Genomic DNA, 27904 nt, shown 5'->3' with positions numbered 1-27904 from the left:
ACACCACAGATGTAAATGAGACAAGACACAAAGGATCACAAACTTACTTAAAGTGCTGCTAAATAAAACTCAATGGCGAAGTAGATTTTTGTGTTAGAGTGACGTCACAGTGATTCGGTCTATAATTTGAGAAGTCAATTGAAAGAGGACCAATTATATACAGAGGGAGTTTTAGCAGTTAAAGCTTATAAATCAAGAGAACCAGAACTACCTGTACTAACTATATTGTACATGTGGAATTATGAGTCCATGATTGATCACCTGAAATAAATCACAGATCACCATGATACATGGTGTCCAATGGTTTTAAACCAGAGTCTGAATCCGGCAAAACAGGGTTTAACAATTAGGGTTGCCTGATGGCCCAGGGCCAGCAAAACGACACTTAGGACAAGTAAATATGACAACCTGGTTGCCCGGTAGGGCATCATCGTATCATAATCAATTGATTTGAATGTGCCGTTGGCCAATTTAAAAATTGAGTTGGCGCTTGATGCTTTAAACGTGTTTTTTTTTTTTTTTTTTTTCTTTCAACATTTTTGCTACACGTTGGATGCTTTCAACATTTCAGTATTTCTGACTTTTTTTGTTTTTTTTGTTTTTTTCAACTTCTTTTCTCGGATTTCTTTTTACAGGGGCCAGTAAAACTTCACTTCGGGCAAGTAGAAGATTTTTTTACTTGCACGACTGGAATTCAAATAAAGTGAGTTTTGATGATCCCAGTCTCCAGGGCGTGATGGTGGAAGGTGTTCAGCTGCTGGTCAGGTTGCACAGGGTTACGACAAGACGCATTTCATGGTAATTTTAGAATAACAGGTAAAGAGATTACCTGGACACTACCAGAAGCAATTACTAGGTAATCTCTACACCTCTGTTATTGTAATATTACCATGTAATAAAATTAAAAGAGGTAGTTTTGCATTTTGCACCACTGATTCATGGTTATTACACAGAAAATACCAGACATGTTTAAGAAGTCACAAGATAAAACACATAATTTGTAAAGTATTACCTTGAAAATATTTGGAACATAAAGGGTGGATAAATTTCATCATTAGGTAATTATAATTTTAAATTCCAATACGTTTTATCTAATTTGGAAGGTACTACGCAGACAGTAGCCTATATTAATGTTATTACATCTGTTACCTTCTTATCACCTTATTACCGTGATGTAACAACCAAAGTTATTACTTTGGTTGTTTCATGTTATTCCCTCTTTATTATCACACTGTTACCCCACTATTACCATCTTATTCCCGCGGTGGAGTGTAAAGTGCTACCGATGTAGTGAATGTAGTGTAGTGGAGTAAAAAGTAAATTATTTCCCTCGGAAATGTAAAAGTAGAAAGTAGCAAAAAAAACAAAAATTACAAAAAGTAAGAGTACCTCAAATGTGCACTTAAGTACAGTACTTGAGTGTGTACTTAGTTAATGTAATTTAGTTAAATTCAAAAACCTCACCTCATGAAAGAGTGAGCAGAATGGAATACACCCTCAATCCAAAACCTGTTTCCATCAGCCTTGACCTAATCTCATCAACGCTACACCAACCTTTAAAACGCAGACGAGTACAGAAACTGTCTGAAAACATTTGGATATATTGAGAGGAGCTTCAGTATGACCCGGTCTCTGTCTCCCGACATGCTTCCCCGTGGAACGTGCACCCTTTAGCATATCAATGCACAGTGTTCTGGCCAATCATCACCCAGCTGCTGCTGTATCTGGTCCAATCAGACAATGGATTCTTCTGCTCTTTGCTCCAGTCCGTCCACCTGCTAGTTTGTGTGAGAAGACACTCGACTATTTGAAACCTGTGTATTTACAGACAGCTGCAGCTCCCTGTACGCAGCATGAAGCTTTTGGGTTTCTGGATTTTTGTCCCTGTATGTGTATCTCATCATAAACATTTATACAGCCACACATACAGTAGCTTATGATTTTGCATCCAAAAATGAGGCTCAGACCTTGCATGAGCAAGGGCTATATTACTATTTATATTATTTCTTTTTATAACTTTTCTTAACACGAATGAATTTGTATGGAGTAGAAATATGGCAAGAAATACTGATAAGTTTAGAGAAGAGCCTGTCACAAATGTCTCGTCTTGTGAATTAAAACAGAGACAAGTAGAACCTTTAGACAAGCAGGAACTAGGGCTGCACAATGTATTGTTTTGTGTTTTTAATCATCATCGGGATATCAACTGTTGCAATAAACTCATCGCGAAAAGGCTGCGACATATCGCCAAAGACACTGTGTTGGTTGAAAGAAAACGGCACATTAAAATATGACTGTCATTCTTCTTTAGTGGTGCCTTTTATATTCATATTAATGTTTGTTTGTTCAATAACTGGAAATGACTTCCTTTCATTTGTGTGAAATTCAAAAAGCAATTTGTTGTATTTTAGCAGACTACTGAAAGCAGGAGAACTGAGGACTCTAATATTGGTTTATTTATTGCAAGTAATGTCGTTATCGCGATATTTAACAACGTTATTGTAGATTTCCCTCATATGGTGCAGCCCTAGCTGGAACCACCTTAAGACTGTATTAACAGTCTATGGTTGGGACATGTTAGCTTGAGAAATGGATGCAACACTACGTAGAATGCTCTAATTTCTAATCTCTAATTTCTATTTTTCTTGCAGCTCGAAGCTTTCAGTTCCCCCTGCATGCAAACACAGCCCAAAACCCCAGCCATTGTTTGACGAACGTGCCCGGTTTGCGGTCCCCGTTCAGAAAACCAATACGAAGCAGCAGCTGACAACACAATCCTCCGGTCTGACGTCAGCGAGCGGCGTGCAGGAGCATCGATTTCAAGCCTCAGACAAAAAAAACCAGCGTGCACAAAATGGTTTCTCGAGATCAGTTCTTTTTATTTTTTTTGTGGGGAAAAAAAAAAGATTGTCAATTATTTGTTACAGGCCCCCTTTCTGTAATCTCTGCAACAGAGCTGCTCCCACCTTCGTCCACTGAAAACCTAAAGCACTATAACTCCTCGTTTGTGTGACTGCTGCCTTTACAGTAGTCTGAAATCCAAAACAGAAAGAAAAAAAATACATGAGCAAGAGAGATTAGGTCAATGACTTGTAAATAGTAGATGAATGAAGATCTTGTATTACGTTGCTACGTTGTGTTATGTTGATTTATGACACAAAAAAAACATAAAAGATTTTATCAGCTGGAGTTGTCATGACAATTTTGGAAAAGTGGACAGTTTGAGTTTTTGTGCAGTTTGTTTCTATGCTATAGAAATGTCTCGGGATAATTATATATAATTATTTTCTTTCAGCTGATTCAGATTCTCACAAATGGCCTCCCTGTCACCATTGCTGTTACGTAACGCCGCTGTCGGGCAAAAACCTTATATGTTCAAAATCGTTGCTTTTTTTAAGGAAAGGAAAAAAGAAAATGAAAAAATTTGAACAAAAGCATTTTAATTGAGCTATTTTTCGCACACAAAATCCCGTCGTCACTGTTTAATCATTAAAAACAAAAACAGACAGACGTAAAGGGTGACCAAACATTGATTTATAAAAAAAAAAGAAAAAAAGAAAAAAATGTAAATGACGACATATGGAGATCCAAGGTGTCTGCCCAGCAGCGACAATAAGGCTGCGGAAGCTATGAGCCATATAAAAGATTAACCCTCGTGTTGTCTCCCCGCTGACCGTGCTCTTGTTGTCCTCTAGGGTCCAAATACTAAATTAATACTTTTCTGAAGCTTTTTTTCAATGATTTTGACACTTTTTCCCGCATTTTTGACCATTTTTTGTGCACTTTTTAAAATGTTTGTGTTGCTTTTTTTCACTACCACCAGTATATACACCACTAACACCAACTTATTATCAATACCTTTTAAAATTCATGATCAATTAACCTCGTATAGGAAATTTTACCTATTTTATCCTCATAGAAATTACTAATTCATTATACTAATATTAGAGGAATAATCACAGACTTGTGTATGTCAAAGTTTTGTCAGGATACTGATTTGAAATTTTTTATTTTTTTTTCTTCAAATGCTAAAAAATTGAATAAAACAAAACTCCAAATCCGATGGAAGTAGTGTTCATTACTTTTACCTGCGAAGCGCGTTGTAGGGATGTTATTTTGGGGTAGTTTGGTTAAAAAGAAACCCATATTTCAGATAAAGACATTTTAAAAAGGGGTGAAATATGACCCCAGGACATCACGAGGGTTAAATGGACTAATGATGGGAACGTCGTACAAAGTCACCCTCGTGTGTCGTAGCAAAGGGAAACGCAGAAACAAGCACACCAGATTTCAAATGTGTTTTTCTACAAGAAAGTACGTAAGGTCACTTTCCAAAAACGACTCAAATCCAAGAAAGAAACCGTTCCATTCCAGTGGATGTGAGGCGTGACAGATATCCTGTGTGAGGGGGAGGGGAGGAGGGGGGGGGGGAATGAACGTAAAAACCAAAGAGCTGCATCATATCTGTGTGGAGAAGCGGTGGTACCTGAGACTCTGTTGCATAACTCCTCGTGCACACGCTCTCCGTCCTGGCTGAACAGAGAGATGATCTCATCCTCCAGCTCCTCGACCACGGCTTCACACTGAGAGGAAAAACACAAGAGAAACACTTGGCCTGAGGGAAACGAAGCGCACGCACACACACACACACACACACACACCACACACACACACACACACACACACACACAACACACACACACACACCACACAACACACACACACACACACACACACACACACACACACAGTGTGTCTTATTCGCACAATGGCAGTCACGCCGTTTGTAGGGCGGTGGCCATGTTTTCCCTTCTGTTTGCCAAACTGTTCGGCCATTTTGACAACTCCGTGGTCACGCCGCTAAAGCATAACGCCTCAGATTCACTGGGATCATCATACTTTACTTCAGCCTGATGGTACTTCTGCCTCCACTATTATTTCATTGATTTGAAGCAAGTAGTCCCGGAAATAATCTGGATTTATGATTTTGAAAAACCTGCACAAAAAAAAAGCAGCCACCTGACTTGCAATGTGTAAAAGCAACGTTTTTTTTTAACCTTCTATGTATTAAATGACGTGAGCAGCAAGTTCAGGTTCAAGTTGAGTAAATCCTGAATCCTAAACAAAGCACACGGAGCTCCCATTTTGAATCTAGCTCAAGCTCATTAAGTTAGCTTGGGCTTTGAAAACGGTGGTAATTTCCTGGTCTGTCTGCAATAACCAGCTCTACAGAACGTGTGGTTTGGCAAACTACATATGGACATAAATCTCAAGCATCCAGATAACCCAAATTAAGATTATAAAAGGAAAAATTAAAGCCTTTGAGGTGGTTCTGTTCCTTTGTACTTCACTTTTTCTTCTTGCATGAAGAACCTTTATCAAATTCACTGAACGGTCCTAATCCAAACAGGATCTATTTTAATCAAAAATTGTTTTAATTTGAAGAGGTAAGAAGGACCTGGCCTTACAGACGGTGCATGTATTCCAATGGAAAAGGACGTTATGTCGACCCTGTCACATACAGAATGGACAAAAGAATTAAAACTGCTTTCTGCTGTTAACTTGACAGCAATATCTGAATGAATCGCCACAAAAAACACAAGTTGTACTCGAGTCATTCTGAAGGAGAACAGCTTTGGATGAGTTATTGTAACATGTTATCACAGTGAAAACCATCGGTGTGTTATGTAGCAACAGGAAACAGAATCCACATTTTTGTCTCATTCAGAAATAACACTTTAGTCACTCCTGTGAGGTGAACACTCACACGTCACCAAATTCAAACAGGTTGCCCCACACAAACTAATAAACTTCTCTCAACCCACTAACATCAGGTGGACCTGTTGAGTGAACCAATCGGCTTGCTGAAAACAGTTACATTTAGATTAAAAAGTAAAGGAGGTTATACGGCAACACGTGGGAACGGAAATGTGGGCAATGCAACGGTAAAGACTCCCAGAGACTTGAAAGCAAAAAATACAGTATGTACTGTATTTGTTTTTTTTTTAATTTAAGTATATGTTACATTTTTTGAGTTCTAATTTTTTTAGATATGTGTTGTTTTAATAGTTCTATGTTAAACAATTATTTCCCCTTTTTGAGATTTTCTATAAGTCTAAAATTAAGTTTGGTACCTGACATAAATTAACTATATAAGACACACACACAGACTGTGTATTTCACACACATATATATATATATATAATATACATATACATATATATATATATATATATATATATATACATATAATATACATGTATATATAATATAATATATATATATATACTATATATATATATATAGTATATATATATATTATTACATATACATAACATGTATATATATATATATATATAATATATATATAATATATATATATATACACATATACATGTATATATATATATATATATATATATATATATATATATATACATATATATATATATATATATACAAATAAAATCATTCCTACATTTAGAATTGATTGGCAGTTGAGTTAATTAAATAGTTTGGCCTTCTAAAATTATAAACAACTATATATTTGGATGTTTTGCATTTGCATTACAACTGCCTTGCACTTCCTGTTTACACCATTGATTTCTTCTGATTGGACAGTGCATAAATGTTTCCTAGCAACCAATTCACACAGGGTCTCCACAACAAAGACGTTCCTTCAATCTTAACGGAACAACCCAATTTAGCTAATGAGTAGTTTGAAGGTAGCTGGTTACTAAGAACCTAGCAACAACTTTATAAAGCTGGTGTCAACCTGTCCTGATCTTATGCCTCCGACCTTATAACACAGCTATGATTATAGATTAGAGCTCTAGCACAAATACACTTTATATTACAGTTTAACTATGCAACTTTTTACTCACTGCGAATTTCATGGAGTTGGATGCCTCAGGTCCGTCGAACTGGAAATTGTTAAAGTCGGGGAAGTCCCCGGTGGCCCCGCTACTCCTGGGAGCAAACCTCAAGTACTGTTTGTGCTGGGTGTCGGGGTCCACATGGAGGGCGTAGTCGCTCATGCTGTTACACACCCCGTCCAGGAGCTCGCTGAGGTGAGTCTCAGAGCGAGCGAGCGGTACCTGATCACACCACGGAGAGACGGGGGGGGGACATGGAGACCAGACTTTGAGCGGTTTGGTAGTGTGAGTGCACGGACGTTCTGGGTTCTGGCCGGGCCTGGATCTTTGGTCACATGACATTCCTCTCACTCTCCCACTGGTTCCTATTCTAACTCAAACACAGGCCTCTGAAAGCTGGGTAAACACACATAGACCAAACTGGAAATATGGTCAAAGTTAAATAAAGCCTAACCTAAAAAAAAGTCAAAATACACTTATGAAATGACTCCTGGGTCACTGCCATGGCACAAAATGGTTAGCTGATGCTGAGGAAAACAAAAGTCTTTCTAAACCAGTCTGGTGTTGACAGTCCTCAGAGTGTGGGCTGCCCCGGTGTCAGCTGTGCTCCACTACAGGGCTCAGCGCGGGTCAGCTGGGTGACCTCTTGTTTCCGCTGTGTTTTCTCCATCCTCACTAACAAACCTCAACCTCCAACTCTGACTTTTAACCTGCCCGCATAGCCTCCCCACCTCTCCATCTAAACTCCACCATCACCCCCCCCCCCCCCCCCTTTCTTGGACAAAACAGCAAGGCGGTGGTGTCTAGACGGGTCAAGACAGGTGCAGCGCCCTGCTCCCACCATTCCCCGGAAGGAGATTGGGTGACAAGGGTGACGCCCGGGGGATGAGGATGGGGCGGTGAAAGGGGCAAAGTGGGGGGGGGTGCTCTTTACACCTCTAAGCATGGTTGGAATAAGCAAACGGGAGGGCTTGGTTTCCTGAGAAGGGCGGGGTCAGTGGAGGAGATGGGGAGAAGCAGGAGGCCTCAACGGAAGCCAAGTGCAGGGTAAACAGCTCATTTTCTCAGCTCCTGCACTGCTTCTGCTGCTATATCTTTTTTTTTTTGGTCCATTCATCCCCCCCCTACACCCTCCAATGATCAAAGGAGGAAATCTTCCTTGTCTTCTTTGGTCAAAAGGTGGCAGGGTGGGTGTGGGGGGAGGAGGAGGGCTACGGGGGTGCGACAGAAGAGAGGAAGAGGGGAGGGGTTGGAGGGCATCTTGCAGATGAACTGGATTTTGTAACAATGTAGATATATTATTCCCTGACCCCTTTTGTCTCTTTTCAGAATTGGCTGTGTTCCCTTCCGGGCCAAGCCCACTGATTACATTACACACACACACACCCACACACACCCCACACACACACACACACACACACACACACACACACACACACTCCAAGATGTCACAAAGTGACAAAGGGCCTCTCCGCCATCTGTGTTCCTTCCTTTGCGTTCTCAGTTTTTCTGCCTCTTCCTCTGCTCCATCATAGTAAAAAAAAAAAAAAAAAGAGTCAAACCCCGTTCACTAATCCCTCCCACCTATTTAACTTTGGATTCATTCAGCACAGGATCCCTTGAGCTTGACAACACTGTTGTGCTGAGGAGGAAGGAAGGAAGGAAGTTGGCCGGTCAACAGAATGTGTTACAGCACGGGGCCAAAGGTTGGAGGGCGAGCACCGAGGGATGTAGGTCACGCAGGCCAATGACGATGAGGTTCACCTATCAATCAAAATCTGCTTGTGATGACTTTGACACCAGTGGTGACATTTCATCCACTGAGTGAGGGAAATGAGTGATAATGTCTAGTCGTTTGGGGATAGATATGAGTGGGGCTGATTGTTTTCACTATCTACTGATGTGCCCATGACTTTCTCGATCAATAAATTAATCATTTGGTTTAACAAATGAGCAAAATGTCTCGTATCGTTGTACCAGCATTCACAAACCCAGAGATTTTCAGTTTCCACAGATCAGCCCATCAGAGAGGCTGGAACCAGGAAAGTTTCTGCAATTTTTGCACATGTTTTTGCACAAATTGTTGTTGATCTATTTTCTGTCAATGGACCACTCTTCTCACCTCTACAAACATAGGACTTAATCATCTTTCCTCAAGGTCTGCTTACTAGCTTTTAATAATATCGTATGGGCTTCATCAGCAGATGGAGTATATTCATTTGTCATGGAGATGGCTTAGTGGCCATTATTTATTACTTTAAAATTCATATTATTAATTATTAATGACGTTTATAGTGTAAAACTTCAGTTGCCATGATCCAAAACGTATCTTTAAATTAACGGTTGTACTTGATATCAAGAAATTTGGCCCAAAACTAATAAAAATGTCATTTGAATTCTATTCTGTTGAGTTTTGGGAGTTGTTGATTATTTGGGTCTTCCCATTGACTTATTATTCATTTTTATTATGGGACAGATCTTAAATATACATTAAAATATGCTTCATCAGCTATTATGATGGGTAGGATTACAGCCTCAAATCATTTGAAGGCTTTGGAAATTGGCTTAAGCGTCAGATTTGATGGATGAGGCAACGACAATGAAAGATTTTTTTAACTAGATCGATTTGGTAGTTTTTTAAATTTTTAATTTAGAAGATATATACATATATATATATATATATATATATATATATATATATATATATATATATATACACACACACACACATACATAATAAACAAACTACAACTAATAACCTCTTGTGAGTGTAACATGTTTTCTTTTCATCTCATTTCATTGTTGACTGAGTCTTTCATGCCATGAGTTATGTCTACTTGTGTAAAAGTACTTCATTATAAATGAAAGTCCTGCATTTAAAATGAAAAATAAAAACTGTCCAACAAAAATGTACTTATAACTGTAATAAGTACTCAAATGGAAATGACCCATTTCAGGGATTTATATGGTGATGTATTACATGATTATTATTATTGATGCGTCATTGCGTAAGTATCACTTACATGTTGCAGTTGGTCAGGCTGAAGCGAATTTCAAATACTTAATATAGTGTTGTTCATTCTTCATTCATAACAATGCATCATTTTTATTCAGTTCAATTCAATTTTATTATAGTTTCAAATCGTAACGATATCTCGGGCCACTCTACAGATTATAGAGTAGGTCTAGACCACACTATGATTTACAGTTTGCATTTTAATATGAAGACAGCTAGGACTAGATCTGTCAGGTACATGTAGTGGGGCTGAAAGCTAATAGTCCTCCTTCTGCTTAAAAAAGCAGATCAAATCTTGGGTTGTATTCTTATTGACAAGAACTGTTGAACATTGCATAACTGCTCAAAAGAGTCTTTTCTCATCATGTATGTGAATTTGATAAAAAACGGATTTGGAAATCTAAACTCAAACTGAATCCTCAATTCCATCCAAACACCATTAAAAAAAAAAAAGAAGGGACAACTCTCATGGCCGACAATAAAACCACGTCGGTCCATCTCAGCCCGTGCTTGGGACTGAGTCTTTATCATGCCATGCTGCAAAATGGTTTGGAATTAAACCCCTTCCTTGCCAGTCCGAGTCTTGTGAAAGGGAGCTGTCAGTCACAGTGTTGTTTGAAGAATGGGGCTGGGGGGCGGTGGTGGTGGGGGGGGGAAGAGACCGGTTGGGCCAGAGAATAGGCTTCTCAGGGATGCTATCCTCCATTCAATTCCCATTGGATAGGGAGCCATTATTGCACCGCTGTGGACAGGGGCCTTTCAATTTCATTGTCCTGGTGTTATGGACCAATGAAGACCCATAAATTAATAATAATAATGATATTGTCATCAAAGCGGCAAGTGGAAGGAGAAGCTGAAATGTCATTTCTAACCATTATGCCATTTAAAGGCAGGGATTAGCAAATGAGAATGTCCGCGATAAAAGGTTTGATGATGATAATAATATCACTTAATTATGGCACAAGAGATATATTGAAGAGATTTGTAATTAGCAATGGCAATTCTGACTGTAAATGATATGCGCCCTTGGAATAGCATTAAACCATAGCCTAGAGCTGGTTCATGTTTGCAGATTTGAAAGATGGAGGATGGAGAACAGGTGATGCCTGGCACAGTGCTTAAAATTAAAATTGACCTTATTATTAAAAATAACCTTAGCTGTTTTTTTGTTTTTTAGTTTGATGAGAATTTAAATATCAATTCAGGGTTGTTGCTAGAAGAGATATAGCTAGAAGCTACGCAAAATTCTGCAAATCGCGAAATCTAATCCAATATCATAATGTAATTTTCACCCTCCCAAGTTCAAAAATACACCTAGAAAGACTTCTAAAGCTAACATGGAGAATCTTGTTTATACTGGTGGATTTGTTCACAATTTCTTTTTGCTGGAACTATTTCTGGACCCCCTCCATCGCCTGTGTGCAGCTTCCTGACGCCTTCTCATCACAGTGAGGTTGCCAGGTTGGTATCATTGTGCCTGTGCAGAGATCAAAACCAAAACCTGTACCCACCAACCGTATCTGGCTACCTACACAATAGCTGGAGACTACAGTGGAATGGGTGAATGGATACACGGTTAGCTCGTCAAGAAATAGTTACAGCTTGTAACTCCCCTCAAACCACACATTGGTTGGTTGTTGGTTAGGGTTTGATACCAAAACTCGGTACCTACCGGACCGAATGACAAATTTCTGTGCCGTGCCACTTACATACCTGCTCTGCACTCCGGTGGACGTTAAACGCAACAGAAGCATCACTGCACGTGACGCTATTTGACATTACACTAGCAGCATTAGCTTAGCGTTGGCTGTCTTAAACACGGTTTAAATGCTGAAAGCTAAAACGGTCCAACATTGTGGCTGTATGTGGCTGGAAAGGACTCCAACAGTGGGAATAAAACAGTCTACAGCTAAAGACACAGAGGAGACTAGCTGCACCATGGCCACTGTCGCTGTCGTAGTTGTCGGAGAAACAACACCGATGGGGCTTAATGGTGCGTTAAATTGCAACTTGTACGCTCATGGTGCATTCAAAGTTATGGTAAAATACCCTTCTGCAATTTAGTGTTTTTTCATTTTGTCAACTAACAGCAACTGACTGGTGAAATAAGTAATTGTTATAAGTTATAGTAAATACATTTAAAATAAATTGTTTGAATTTGACCATATGGCTTTAGCAATAAACGAGCCGTTTTTTAATGTCACCAAACATTAATTTGTGCTCTTATTTTTTCCCGGTTCAGGCACCGGCATCGTTTTTAAAGTATCGTCTATCCCTGGTAATGGGAAACAACCCAAACGATGCCCAACCCTAGTGTTGGTCGTGGATTCTTTTGCACTTTGGAGGGTTTACACTATGTAGTAACAATGACATGATCCCTTACAGGATCCCCACAGAGAAACAGTTCCAGGACATATCTGCCTTTAAAAACCTTTAATACATTTCTGTTCACAGATTTAACAAACAGGAAATGGAAATGGGGCATGCTGGTAGCTGAAAGTTTGATGCAGGGGCCTGTTGAAGGTCCTCTCTCTCTCTCTCTCTCTCTCTCTTTCTCTCTCTCTAACCCAGCAGAGAGAAAATACCAAAACCTCTCTGCATTAAAAAAATAAAAAAATTAAAAAAAAATCAGTTAAACTGCATTTCTGTGCCATGATATTATGTGTCACTGTGTCAGCGTGTCATTGTGCATCCTCTCATTCTCAATGCATGACTTCCCACCGGTCACTATGAGATCAGCTCACCGCTCCAACTAAGTTCAATGTCTTTGGAGGCCATAAATGTGGCATTGTTGGAGCAGGCAGGTTTAACTTTTGTGCCACAGAGCAGCCCCATGCCCCCAGGAAGTCCTACTGTGAGGAGGCCAAAGAGCAGAGACTTAAAACCTGCAAATCCTCCTCACTGATGGCATCTAAGCTGTGACATCCCTCCCTCTCCGATTCACACTAGGTCAAAAGCTGCTGAAAAGGAGGGAGGCGGGAGGGCATGGGATCAAGGTTTGGCTTCTTCTGTGGCTCAGTAACATTTGATTGACCAAACAATGCAACAGGTGGAGGTTCGTGTCAGCTAAGGGCAGAGGAGGAGCTCATCTCTGGAGGAACCACACTATCCTGGCCTGGTGACTACAGCATGACAACCCAAACTCTTTTCACCAGAAAAGCTGATCTGGGTTGTAGTAATACATAGAAAGAAGAATCCTCCAATGTTAGATATATAAACCAGGGTGTCTGTCCATGAAAAAGCCCAAAAAGAAGTCAAGTTTGGTTTAGTTACGTATTACATAACAGATATGATCACAGGTCTTTGAGCTAGAGTCCAAGTCAGGACTCAAGTCTGTCATGGTTAGAGAGTGTGTGAGAGTTGTATTACCTGCTGCGTAGTTATATATAAAAACACTCATTCATCTTGTCACAAAATCTAGCGAATGACAGTCAGGGTTAACCTCAAAAAGGTCTTGTTTGGGCCTTCTTGTACTGCATGAAGTTACCAAGCCAATTCCTCCCCCAGTCCACTGAAACCCTTTGAGAATAAGTCTCGTCAGGTCATAGACAGTGTAAAATCCCAGCTCCAGAAGTAGTATGTGGTGTGATGTCTTTGTGTGGGCCATGTCTCACACCATACAACGAGAGGGACCAACAAGAAAGTGCAAAAACTGCAGTTCACCGAGTGGGCACTTGAGGCTGGCTCGAAAAGGGAGTCAATCCCCAAAGACCCCAACGTTACAGGATTTTCTGACTGCTAAACAACAGTGGGCACAACTGGAGTCACATGTGCAAAACTCTAACTGTAGTCTGCACAGCAGCAGTTTTTCATTGCTTGAACACAGTTTTCAAATCTCTACACACTTAGCCCATGGTTTAACCACAACCTGCCCAACACTGTGGGTTTACAGCACTGCGTTTAAATTAACTGTTAACCATCCATTAAAAACAGAAGAGATTTCAGTCTGGGGCCTATCAAACACTGCTGGTTGTAATTTTAGCTGAAAGCCTAAGCAGGTGTCTTGTTTTAGACTAGTTAGTGAACATATACGTAAGATGTCTGAGGTTACATACATCTCTATAAAAAAACTAAGTGTGAAATACACTACCTTTACTATGGGAAAACTAGTTTCTTACAGCAGTGGAAACCGCCCATTCATTAGTATTTAGAGATGATGCAGACATCCACTGTGATGAAGACAGCTAGCTGCCTGATGCTGAGAGAGGATCAGTCACATTATTCTTTGTTACTATATGTACCTTTAGTTTATTTTCCCAGTAATTCCATAAATTACTAGAGACAAAATACTACTTTGAAGCAAACTGCTTCTTGTTTACCTTACGTGAAAATTGGTATCTTTTCTTTAAATAAACTATTGACTAGTGTGAAGTCACTCAAAGTGTACAAACAGTAAAGATGAGAAAGTTTGTATTTTCTGTACTGGTGTTTGATGCTATAGTGTTTTTACTCTGTGTGTTCTGAGTGACAGTGTGTGTTATCTCAGTGAGGGTTGGTCATAGTGTGTGTCTGCACTGAGCCTGTTTAGCGATGTGTGTTAGGAGTTGTGTTGCTTGGAATGAGTTTTGCAGCTGATGTGAACTGTTTAGCTCAGGTGACTGTTGGTAGTGCAGACTGTCGTCAGAGTTTTGCACATGTAGCCCCAGTTGTATCCACTGTTGTTTAGCAATTCAAAAACTGTTTAAAAGGTCCAATGTATGGGAATTTCTCCCATCTAGCAATCAACTCTCTCGCTGCACGCAGTTCAAAGTCCGTGCGGTTACGGTAGCCTTCACCCTTCAAAAAGCCAAGATGTCATCCAAATCTTCATTCAGCTTTACGTCCGGCGACCAGGTCCATTCGTTTAATTTTTAATAATTGCGAAATTCTATGTAAAGATTTGGTGAGTACTACAAACTGTCTTATTGATGTTAGCCATGTTTCCTTCTTCAAACTTGCCGTGGCCGGAAAGTGACGATACCCATTAGCAGCAGCTGTGAGTTTATCATGTGACAGCGAAAAGGCGGAGCAGTGTATGCTGTATGTCCTTTACCAGCTAACCTATTTCAAGATGGCGCATGAATATGGAGCATCTACCCCAGTTCATGCAAATGCAAATGTGAAATTTCAAGCCAAAGGGAATACTTGGAATTAATGGTGGTGGTCAATATTCATAAAAAATTACAAGTTTGTGAACGGGCAATTCAGATTTTGATAATGTACTAAAAATGTTACACACTGAACCTTTAAACATGTTTACAGCCTAAATGTCATACTATTAACTTAAAAAGGACGAGTGGGAGGGGGGCTTTGCCTGAGTAGATCAGCAGACCAGTTTCAAACTATCCTTTTAAATACACAACATAAGCATCAATACTGTGAGCTTGTTAGCGTGACCGTTGCCTGTGTGTGTTTACTTGAATTATTTTCTGTAAAATGACACACACACGCACGGTGTTTTGGTGTTTTATTGCTCCCAACGTCTCCTTCCAGGCAGCGCGGCAATGGTTATTACGTTGGAGGCAAAACACACCACTGAGCAACACGCACGCACGCACGAGAGAGAGAGAGAGAGATAGCGCGCGAGAGAGAGAGCGAGCTTGGGGGGGGGGAAATTAAATGAAATCCAAGAAGGACCCACTGGGGGCACAAGAAGAGTAATTAGCATTCATATCCAAATGAATCCACCTTTAGACAACTGCATAATGAGAAGCCGAGAATGACACAGATAGCAGCATTAATAGCCCCATGATGGACACTTTAGATTTGGATGACTTAGAGCAGTATCTATCATGGGGAGTAACCGCCATAAGGGCTGGTGTTCAAAAGCTTCAGATACTTTTGTCATAGAGAGATAAAAAATGTTGCATTGTTATAAGCCTCGCTGTTCTGTTTAAAAAGGTACGCACACAGATTGGGGGAACAGAGTTGTTTTTAACCGTTAAGCCAGCAACAGAGGTAGCAACAGAGCAGAATCGGCTGTTTTTTTTAATTTTTTATTGAGAGTCCCCTAGCGGCACGTTTAAAATAAAGATATTTAAGCCCTTTCGTCCAGCCTTCTTGACTTACTGTGTGCAAGCGTCAGTACTTAAAAGGCCAGGAAATCAATAGCAGAGCTGGACACCTTATGATAACCTGGTCCCTGGGCAATAGAGGATATCCAGGTTCCAGTGGGATGTGACCTCATTAGACCAGGAACAATAACCTGAATCCATAGCCTCACTGTGCGCACGCACGCATGCACACACACACACACACACACACACACAAACACACACACAATCAATCCACTCTGAGGAGTAAAGGACTGCAGTGATACCTCCACATCACTGATTACAGTACAAGCGTTGCTTTATTTTGAATGAGGCAAGCCCAGTGTGTGCATATCAACTGAAACAAAAACTATGACTGGGATCATTGAAATTACTAGAATACTTTTTAATTGAAATGTATTCATACAATGCAAGAATGAAACGCAATAACATGGGAGACAGGGACGTGCGTCTCTAGTCTGAAGCTGTGTCAGCTCATACTTAAACCACTACATACCGGGGGGGGGGGGGGTTTCCTGCATAGAGGAATTTGTGGCGTCACCCAAAGAGGTTTTAGCCAGCAACGAAGGAAAATCCCAGCACCAAAATAATAAAAATGTATTGGAAAAAAAAATGTAATAGCAATTGACCAAACGAGCACTGAAAAAGCAGAACGTAATCTTGAATAGGAGCGCTAATCCCAGTTTTAACGTCCAGAGTCTGGCTGGGTCGGACTCTCCCGGGGATTTAAACGGTGGTATTTAAATGTTAATATTAATTTTCAAAACAGTTTGGTTGATTGGGGTTTTATTTACTTAAGCATAGTGTAAATTTTTATTCATCGAATTTTCAGAAATAACAGGCAAATGCATGTAGATTTCTGTCAAATAGGTCTGCACGAAAAATTGTTACAAAATCGCGATCTTGATTAAGGATGTCACGAAAACCAATACTACTGATACCTACCGATTCCAAAAAACGATGGCCATTTTTTTTGAAGTACAGTAGCACCGTTAGTGACGATGCCAGTGTTAGCAGCATTGGTGCTGCGCCTCTTCCAGAACTGATGGGGGCAGTATACGCTTCAGAGTGTTCCAGTCGATACAGTCAGAAGAAGGAAGTCAAAGAAGTGGCCAAAGTCATGTCCTTCACTTCCGGAGAATCAAGAGAGTCAGTTTTACCCAACCTAAAAAGAGGCACTTCACTGCATCACATCTGTGTACTGTACCTTTTTGTCTTTCATGGTTCCATCGGGGTTGAGTCGAAAGCCGCCGACGTTGATGGTTTTCTTTGGGTCCACCTGACTGATTGAGTAGTTGAGTTCATCCACAATCGCCTTGCATGCTGGGAAACACAGGTAAAAACCCCAGTGACGACAAGAAGACAAGCTGCGTTTCATTGTCAGGAATTTAATGAACATCAGTCGACACATTAAATGGACAAGGTGTAAAAAAGAAAATAAAGGTTCTTCTGGGCTAACAGAACTCAAACTCTCCACATGACAGTGTGTTGTTTCACTAATACAACTACTAGATGATTAACTAAATCTACTTGTATTTAAGCTACAGTAATAATAAAAAAGCTACGGTGTTCTGTCTAATAATAACTAATTTTAACTCACTACACCGCAAATGTTTTCTTATCATGCACGCAAAATTCTTTTTTTGACGGATTTTATTTGAATTTTTGTCTATTCTTCTATTTGCCTTGTATTTTTTCGTGCTCTTGTTTGTGTTATGTTTTGTTTGTTTTTGCGTGCATCCTACTACACAAATTCTTGGATAAATAAAGTATAATCTACATCTAAATAAAGGTATAAAAAATTATGTGACTAAACAGAACTAACTCTCCACAGTGACATGTGTTCAATAAATAGAATGACATACCTTGGTTAACACATGTCAAAAAACTACAGTGTCTGTCAATAGATGAACATTGTTGACATTGATCACCACCTACAATGCAACTTACGTTAGTTCAAAGCAAGTATGTCTTTTTTTACTTTTTGAATTTTTAGTCATCATTCTTATTGGGCACATTGACACTACTTTTAATTATGTATCATGCTTCTTTGGGATACAAACGTTAAGTTAACCAGATTGATTTTGGATTTTTGAGGTCAATATCAATATCAATACTTGAGATAAAAACAACCAACAATGATATATTACCCCATGGGCCAATATACATTTTAAAAGATAAACACATACTGTATGTAAGCATTTTTTAAAAAGGTATCTCTCAAATGTGACCAAGATAGAGTAGAGTGGGACCAAGATAGAGAGTCGGACACTTTACAGTGTCAAAATCAACTAGTCAGTGCTCTCTGGTGGACAGACTACTGAATGGAGACATTGTTGGCACGTTACACCACAACTCACGTTACTTATTTGCAAACATACGTATATGTTTTTCTTTTACACTTTAACCCAAGTCGTTAGAGCTGAGTTGTTAGAGCTGAATCAATCGATATTATATCGATATCATGATATGACACTAGATATCGTCTTAGATTTTGGATATCGTCATATTGTAATACGGCATAAGTGGTATATCTTTTCCTGGTTTTAAAGGCTGCATTACAGTAAAGTGATGTTATTTTATGAACTTACCAGACTCTTGTAACTGTTCCATTATTTGCCTTTACCCACTTTCAGTCATTATATCCACATTACTGAGGATTATTTATCAAAATCTCATTGTGTAACTGTTTTTGAAAGCACTAATAGTCAACACTACAATATTGTTGCAGTATCAATATCAAGGTATTTGGTCAAAAATATTGTGATATTGGATTTTCTGCACATCGCCCAGCCCTACAAGTCATCCACGGTGGCCTTTCACTGCCGTGCTGCTACACAACTCGCCTCACCCTCTCCTACTTCTGTCACCCCCTGGCGATCGGATCACCTTTTACGCAATCTCAAGTAACCACGATTAAATGATATAAAAACGATTGCATAACCCAAACCTAGTCTTGTCACTTACCAATAGTTCCTGTGTCTCCTTCATCTGTGCTTATAAACAGCCTATAGCAAGCAGGAAACTTATTATGAACAATAATATTTGAGTTGCTTATTTGTTGCTTATGTTGCCAATGATGTCATGTATTTTTCTTTTCTTTTTTGATTTTAAGTTTTACTTTGGGTTTGTATTTGTTTTTTGACATGTTCAATAAATTGACACAAAAAAAAACTTGTGGGCATAGTTACATGGTTGCATGAAACTTGTGTTACTCTTGTTGAGCTAGAACACTGTTGGCTTACCAGAGCAGTAGAGCACCTTGTCTCTCTTTCCTTGGCCGCTGCCGATGAAGACAGATAGCAACATCACAGTCATCTGAATAATCCACGAGGCCATATTGATGACCTGACAAGACAGACGGACAGTGGCTCATTCTCAGTTAAGTCTAATTCATCACATTGAGATGTATTTAAGTGCTAAGAAAAACAAACAAAAACAAAACAAACAAAAGCCTTTGTTTCATTCAAGTTAAATATTATATTAGTAATTCATCAGCATTTATCAATGCTCAAGTGAATTGTATAATGATAAGCTCCTCTTGAGCCTCTCAGTGCTGGCCTGGTGTGTGTGGTAACGTAACCTTCTGCAGTCACAATGTGTGACTCTACTTCAGGTGGGAATGACAGGTGAACAAAAAAGTAAACTGATTCAACTTGATTTGAACCTGTGCTGCTTGATGTATTTGGGCTCATGCCGAATTGTAGCCTGGCTGAAGTCAATTCGTAACATATGTTTCATTTCGTTTTTGCTGCAACGAGTGTTGGTCAGCTCGCAAAACCAAATTAAATTGCTAGATTTCGCAGCGGGGTTTGGTGACCCGTACTGTACACATCGGAGCTAGCAGGTAGCTTTGTCTTACCTGGCGAGCAGAGCTCTACACTGAGCTCACAGCGGACGTGGAGTCCTTCGGACTCTAATGTCAGCGGTGTTATGAATACAATGATGAGCTGTCATTGACTACGTTTTCTGTACGCACCGATATTTTAGCACAACTTATTGAATTATCACCAACTGACTGGTTTTATTATACTACATTACAAGTTTCCGGTCGTAACTTTCAAAGTAAAATCTAGTGCTGTTTGACAATTTGCAATATTTGAGAACACACGGGCGGTAACATGTGGAGTGAAAATTGTTTTCCCAAAATGTGCATCCTCCGCTACTTTATCATCATACAACTTTTACTCCACACAAGACGAGTTCTGCTTTAATCTTGAATGCACAGTCAACTTACTTCTCCTCTTACTCTGCCTAGTTCCTTCTGAGTTTGCGCAGTTTGACAGTGAGCCGTTGTGTCAAAGACTATTTCCCCGTCTATATGTGTTTCTCCCGACCTAAATCAGAATAAACCATGATGTCCTTAACCCTAACCACGGAGGAGCGCGATACGAGAAACATAAAACCACTATTCGACGGGGGAGCAGACTTACGTGCCCGGCTGTGGTGTAGCCACGTTCAGTCAAGCGTCTGCCTGGTCAACCAATCACGTTCCAGCTCGAAGAGCACGGACCAATCAAACAAATACGGTGTGTTCCGGGACACCTTTGTTGAATAAGGAAATCAGACTAAATGTAGTTGATGTGTTGTTGTGCTTACGAACACATAAAATAGATCACTATTACCATACAGTGCAATCAATGCAACGTTTATTGACCATGCCCAAAACCCTCTCCTTGATATGATCTGTTATCAGTTTATCATGATCTTAAGCAACTACTTCCAAATGTAAAATCTCACCTCTCTCCTGTGTGTGTGTGTGTGTGTGTGTGTGTGTGTGTGTGTGTGTGTGTGTGTGTGTGTGTGTGTGTGGTGTGTGTGTGTGTGTGTGTCAATGACAGGGAGCCAGATGGTGTCTTCACAGGGAGATCTGACCTGGTTCCACTGCTACTAATTGAATGTAATCTATAACATCAAGGTCTTCATTGCACAGGTAGATGAAAATGTCCTATGTAGGCTACAGCATGATGCAGTGGTGTGAAAATAATGTTATATATATGTATATATATATATATATATATATATATATATATATAGAGAGAGAGAGAGAGAGAGAGAGAGAGAGAGAAAATAGATATACATATATACGTTATATATGTATAACAAAAAGCCAAACAAATCCAACCTGGGTACAATTAGTGGGTAGGCTGTTGTGAGGTATAGGCTACACAACATTTGGCAGAGTTGTTGAACATTAATCTTTTTAGCACGAGTGTGCTCTTGAGGTTTAGGCATAGACACGGCAACAGTGAAGTTTGGACTTTTGGCTGTTGCCATCTTGTTTTTTTAAAATTGGACGTGACGATTTTTAGGCGAAAGCGTGGCGCTGGAGAGTATGACGCAGCCAAGCCTGTGCTGCAATGGCGCCTCGCTAAGCTACATGCTAAAGATGGAAGGTGGCCCATTTTCAACTCTTCTGAAGCGAGTCATCAAGCGGAGGTTTGACCTGCGGGTTAACATAGCCTCCGGGTACTGCCGCCATTCATCTGCATAAAAGCAGACAATCTGCAGACTTTTCCCTCCTTAACTTACCCGCTAACGCTAGCACTAGCTAGCTTGGTTGGCAGAAGGCTAAACAAGACATTTTGAGGCGACCAAAAGGTTCCAATTAATGTTAAAAAAACAAAAAACAGTGAAAGGGTCAAAGTTTAAGACAAATACAGGGACAAGGTGTATGTCTGTGTCCGTGCATACATGCTTTACCAAGATATTCTCTGACATTATTAGGTTTGTTGTTGCTTAGCTACATATTCGAGAGTTAGGACAACTGAGGCTCAGTGAGTTTGTTCTACTATTCATCAAATTGAAGATTGACCAGAAGTTTCCCATATCACTACGCTAAAGTGTTAGAGAGATTCAGAGCCACCAATTCAGGGAAAACGCATTGATGATACTAGTGGCTGTTATCTCAACTGAGCAACAATCTACCAGAAAGCAAGTATATACTGTTGTTTGAAGGCCTACCAGTCAGCAGGAGTGTGGCAGATGAAGAGCCACATGCTGACCTTTAACTAGACATCCAGACCAAACTAAGAGGTTATTTGAACTTTCCCACATCATCATGAGCTGTCAGCACAACTGACGTACGAGCAATATACGTTGTATACTGTTTATGTGTGTGTGTGTGTGTGTGTGTGTGTGTGTGTATGTGTGTGTGGTGCTTGCAGTACAGGCAAAAGCCGATGTTGCTCTTTACAAGAGCAAGATCAAAGTGAAGGTGAACATACTGTATATCGTGAGATACTGACAAATGGGCAAACAAGGATTATGTGACTGTTTTCAACAATAACGGAAAACATTGCGCTGATACTGTACACTTCATAACACACTGGTTTTCAATTAATTCATTTTTTTTTCTTTTGTAGTAATTTTTTGTTGTTTGGATGTTAGAGTCAAGGTCAGGGCATATGGTTCAGATATTCATGGTGCCCAGACAATGAGTCCTAGTAATTTTCAAGGATCCCCTATCTTTTTTTTTTAAATGCGATAAAATATGCGGGATATTTATGCAATTTTATGCGATGAAATTGCAGGAACTTTGCAAAAACTGCAGTTTGGTTAAAAAGAGACTGTGTTTGTCTTATCGCGTAATTACATCACTTCATTCAACATTCCTATGGCAACAAGGGAAAATGGCTGCTCTTGTGTTAAGTATAGCCAACATCTTTCCACTTTCTGCTAAGATATAGGTATGTGACGTTTTTAGCAACGAAAATGCGGGGATTATGAAATCATGAAAGTCCCGCATTATTTTGTGCAGAATTTGGCAATTTATATGGCAAAAGTGCAGCATATTTGAAAAAAATGTGACCTGGCTGATTATGCATTGAATTATGTGGTTGCATAATCGCGTTTTTCTGGAGGGACTGGACATATCACATCATCTATTAGATAGATTTTCACTAATATACTATAATATATATAATGTAAAATATAATATACTATACAATAATATAATATACTAATAGTTAGTTAGTATATACTAACACACTAAGTTATAGCAAAATTAGTATAGAGCCTCTACCATCTACCACATGTAGATGTACTGTATGTAAAACAAAATTGGGAGAAATTATTCAGTCCACTGGCCTTGGTCATGTAAAATGTTTTAATTCTTTAAAACCCAAGAAAACACACCGACACAAAGAAAACAAAATGACAAAAACAGTTGTGCCCTGGTGACTCCTAAATCAATGGGTATGTCAATACATTTAGAGGGAGTCTGCTTCTCAGCAGATCTATGGGATCAGTTTGAATGCCCTCGTCCCAGAGGGGGAGGGAGGCAGATAAGAGAGGTGAGGGGAGGCAGGAGCTTTGGATGTGACTTGCTTCATTATCTCCGGCTGGGAGTGTGTTTGGCTGCATGATTAAGTTTGCACTGTCAACTTGTTCAGTCTCAGTTCTTCCACTGCCCTCTGGCTATGTGTTCTCTTTGAATAAAAACAAATGCAACAAGATAGATGGATGGTTGGATGGATACTCTGAAATGTATGCTGAGATCAGTTCCACACCTTGAGTGCACAAAGGTCCATGGTCAGTGAAGTCCAGCTTGGTCTTGACCCGGCGTTTCACATTCGACAATACGTGCAGTATTGTCGAATGTTCGTTTGTCTGGTTTTTAACATGGTGTTGTAATGCTATAATAAAGAAGTGGCAATGTATCAGATATGCCACAGGGGGGGTGTAGGTAAATAAGTCATAGTTGTTCTGTGTGACTTAGAAAGCGTTCCTTTTTACCTCAGAAGTCGGAAGCCGGAGCTGGGAATAACGTCACACCCCAGTTAGTCTATATCAACGGCGTTCCACTTCCAGGATTGTTCAGGGCTGCTGGAAATTCCTCCGGATGACCGTCACTTACACTTTCCTCGTGTTGGCATTTTAAACTCTGGATTTATGAGACTAACTGCTCTTCGGAGCTCTGCAGGGTAAATCCAGCAAGCTAGCGAGACTATCTGTCCAATCTAAGGTTTCTGTTGCAAGACAAAAACTGAACGTACACATGTTCCACCAAAACAAGTTCCTTCCCCAGGGTTATTTTGCCGGGGAGGCGTTGTTGTGTCGTGGGCTTAACGCCGCTAACCCAATTGTGATTAGTTTACATAAATGCCAATTAATCAGAGTACATTTTTCTCCCATCCTGGAATGCTGTGTGGACTAGCCAGATCGTCCTCTACAGCGCTATGGAGGAAGGTCTGGCAATGCGAGATTACACCCGAGTTGACCACGTTCCAGTAAAACAAGTTGGAATAACCATCATTTCACAGTGGGGTTTACCCTAGCCGGGTTAGCCATTGTTAGCAACACCAGTTGATAACAACGCATTACTCTGTTTTTTGTGCATACAAACAGCATAGCAACATTTCCACAGATAGACGTGGACAAGTACTCTGTACAAATAATATAGTTAGACATGAATAGGACAAAAGAGCTAATTATTACTTCAGCTTTCAGTATAACAATACTATCCTCTCATTACTATCCCCTATGTCCTCTCAAGAAGTAAATGTGACTCTTGTCTATAGAGAGGACAGGGGGAAGTCCAGATAGCTCATCCCCAACTGACCACAACTTGTGCAGGTTGAAGTCCGGACTACACTTTACACATTCAGGCAGCCGTTAGGGTCCAAAGGTTCAACTGACCTACATTTTGTTATCTGCTAATGACAAACATGCCGCACAAGGTTTCACCATACTGGACACTTAAAAATCTCGGACCATGCGTATGTGCGCCTAGGTGTTCTGACTTCACAGGTGGGAAACACATCCGCACAATGGAGAATTCCAGTGTATCCGATAGGGGACCCTGGGACAAAATCTTATCAAATGGGGTTTCTGGGACTAATTTGATAAGCATAGGGGTTTCCTTAATGTGAACACATTTGGGAACCACAGATATAGTCCATCTCAATGGCAAATTAAGCCCAAACGTGCAATAGAGATGGACAAAAAAATATGCTCAAAAACACTAATACCTCGTGCTGTAAGCTACTTCTAAATCCACACCTATGGTAAGTCTCATCTGGAAAACCAGCACTGCTACAATGTGCCCTTGACAGCAGAGAGTGCTCTGTGTCTGTGATCAGCTGTGACAGCTATCAGTGACAGCTAATTCAAAGCTCTTCAATCTAAACTAAAGGCCCGCTCTGATAAACTCTGCCTCATCGAAAGGATTATTGACCTCCTCAGTGGTGTATAATAAGGTGCCTGCGTGACAAGATAATTGTTTCTCCTCTTTTGTGAGTGTTGTTGAAGCGGGGACGCTGATTTGGTGCAGTGGCAGATGTTAATGTTGTGTTTTTCTGATACAGGGCATAGATGTTATAATGAAGCATCAATTCCAGTGTGTTTCAGAGTAGCCACTGTGCTCACTGGATCAATAGAACCCGACAGGTGGAATAGACTCACAACGTTCATTCTGTAATCGCATTAGCCAAGATGACGAGCTAACTCAATCATTAAAGAGCGTAATGTTAGTAATCAAAAGCTCCGATGTTATGCTGCAGCATAACCTCTGCCCAGCGTGTTGGGGCTCAGCCCCTACAACTACTATGCTTCTGCAATAAAACCTTCACAAGGTAAACCCAATACGTTCTCAATACACCTGATCAACAAGCATGTCACAAACATGTCAAAAAGAGATATTCTTATCTGCTTCATCCGCTATGTTTTTTATACAGGCTCAGCAAGCTAGCTTGGCCTATAGAGAGCCAAAGTCAAAACCTTCTACTCCCTAGTTCATGGGAACTTAATTCGGAGTGAACCCGGAGAGGCAAATTTGTTATTTCAAAGATTTTTTTTTGTTTTAGGTATTTTAAGGCCTTTATTTCCACAGGAGAGATGAAGACATTAAAAGGGAGAGAGAAGGGGAATGACATGCAGCAAAGGGTCACAGGTCAGAGTCAAACCTGCGGCCACTGCGTTGAGGAGTATACCTCTATATATGTGCACCTGCTCTACCAACTGAGCTAACCTGGCCACAGGCAAATTATTGTTTTATCCCATTTAAACTGAGCCACGGATTACAAATATGATGTTTGTCAATTAAAAAAAAAAAAAATTTCAACCAAAGAAAGTCTCAGTTTATTGTTAAACTGTTGAAGTATAAGACTGGGAAAAAAAGTAATTAGAAAGACTTTACACTTCAACGTCACATGGATGACGTCTCACTGAAGCTACGATGTCTCTGTGTATCGTACCGGGGATGGAACGTTACTGAAAGGAGCAGCGGATCTTGCTTGTTCTTTTGTTTATCTGCTGAAAACAGTTCACTAGATAAAACACATCAGGTAAGATGTCAGACGTGTTGTGGAACAGAGCTGAGCTACCTAGGTGACGTAAATTGTGTGAGACGAGAGATGTATTTCATTGAGTGGTTTCCCACAAAGCTAGGTGGTACTATGACAAACCTATGCTAACAGAAACTTTCTTCGGTTGAAAAATTATCTTTTGAATTTGCTTTTACCTGTGTAATCTGTAAAGCATATTGGGTTGCCTTTGGGTATGAAATGTGCTAAATAAATAAATTTGCCTTGCCTTTGTACACGCCCTTATTACCACAGATATATCCAAATTAACAGATAAAACATCTGACCAATATGTGAGATAAAAGGGAGAAGAAAGGTCCGTTGTGCATGTTTGTGCCTTTCTTTAGGCAGGTTTCCCCCTGAGACCAAGTCAAATTATAATACTTTTGAATTCAAAACAAATAATTAAGCAATAGTAATCCAGCAAAACAAATCTGCAGATTATTATTCTGGATCGCTGCTGAAAAGTGGAAAACTTATGTGCAGATGTGGGTCTGCTTATGAGTCATGAAAGATTTCGAGGCAAAAAGAAGAATTCAACTCTTCTCTTCCATCTTTATCGAAATCTGATTCAAGCCTTTAAAAAAAGAATTGTTACCCTGTAATCAAGATTTAAAAAAACCAGAACAAAGGACATTGTATTTGCCAGCGCACCAAATTGCACCTCAAACAGCTCTCAAACACCGAATGGTAGATGGAACTCGTGGAGTATGTGAAGGAAAAATCTGGCACTGGATCAAACCTGACAGGCAATCTTTAACGCTGTGAATCCTAAATTACAGCCCTGCTACTGAACGTCAAGGTTAATTCCCCCGCCCAGTGTAATGAAATGATTCCACATGACACCTCCAATTGGTGCCTTTGGATCCCTGCCCACCGGAGGAGCTCCCTGTTACACAGGCTATAAAATAGACATTAAATGGAAATAAAATTGGCAAGGCAACATTCACCAGGAATAGGACCTTTATGTTGTAAAACTCCCTGCAGCTCTGTGTTCTTGTGTTATTAATTCTTATGATGGCTATTGATAAAAAGACATTTCACAAAAAACAGAATTACAAAGCAAGCTCTCCTTTATATGCATCAAAATGATGTATTACATATCTAGTTTTTATTGCGAAAAAGATAAAAGTACTTACAGCATGTCCAACAAAACTATAAAATTTGGATGTGGAGACACAGTAATTCTGGAATTAAGCCAGCTGTCTTTATTTACGTGGCATACAATCTGCCATTTCCCTGCTCCCCCTCTCCATGCTCCACCAGTTTATGTGCCCCCCTTACCCCCAACCATCCCCCCCAAAACCATCCACATACCCACCCTCCATCTGACTCCCCCTCTCCCTCCCATCACCCTGTGTCTTTTGTGTTCAATGCCATCAGGCAGATAATGTCACAGGCAGCCAGCTTCATTGGCTCAGTGCCTGAATGAAGTTAGACTGAGATCAAATCAATTTACAATTGTGTCTCTTGTCCTCCCAGTTTTGGCCCATCGATACTAAGGCCATGGCGCCCCTGTGTGCAATTTGAAAACACCTTTTTCACACATTTGAATGTGTCAGAAACAGTGCAGTGAAAACTGTATCCGCTATGTTTTTTATACAGGCTCAGCAAGCTAGCTTGGCCTATAGAGAGCCAAAGTCACACCCTTCTACTCCCAGTTCATGGGAACTTAAT

General features: G+C 40.0%; 1 protein-coding gene across 6 annotated transcripts; it reads right to left on the bottom strand.

Moving 5' to 3' along the window:
* Positions 1–2890: 2890 nt before the first annotated feature.
* Positions 2891–20471, bottom strand: cnpy1 (canopy FGF signaling regulator 1). 6 transcript variants are annotated; one of them, XM_032532374.1, is made up of 6 exons: positions 20357–20471; positions 19169–19271; positions 17131–17246; positions 6885–7097; positions 4487–4583; positions 2891–3032 (listed from the first exon to the last, which is right to left on the bottom strand). In XM_032532374.1, exons 2-6 carry the CDS (start codon positions 19260–19262, stop codon positions 2992–2994), a joined length of 561 nt encoding a protein of 186 aa, XP_032388265.1. In that variant the 5' UTR covers positions 19263–19271; positions 20357–20471; the 3' UTR covers positions 2891–2991. The 6 variants fall into 6 exon arrangements, with proteins under 6 accessions (XP_032388265.1, XP_032388268.1, XP_032388263.1 ...); XM_032532377.1 differs by having other exon boundaries at positions 19169–19263; positions 20357–20459; XM_032532372.1 differs by having other exon boundaries at positions 20161–20414.
* Between the last annotated feature and the right edge of the window lie 7433 nt (positions 20472–27904).

This window comes from Etheostoma spectabile, chromosome 12 (assembly GCF_008692095.1).
Source record: "Etheostoma spectabile isolate EspeVRDwgs_2016 chromosome 12, UIUC_Espe_1.0, whole genome shotgun sequence".
Taxonomy (NCBI): Eukaryota; Metazoa; Chordata; class Actinopteri; order Perciformes; family Percidae; genus Etheostoma; species Etheostoma spectabile.
Note: the sequence above shows the minus strand (reverse complement) of the source record. Positions and strands in the feature narration are given on the sequence as shown.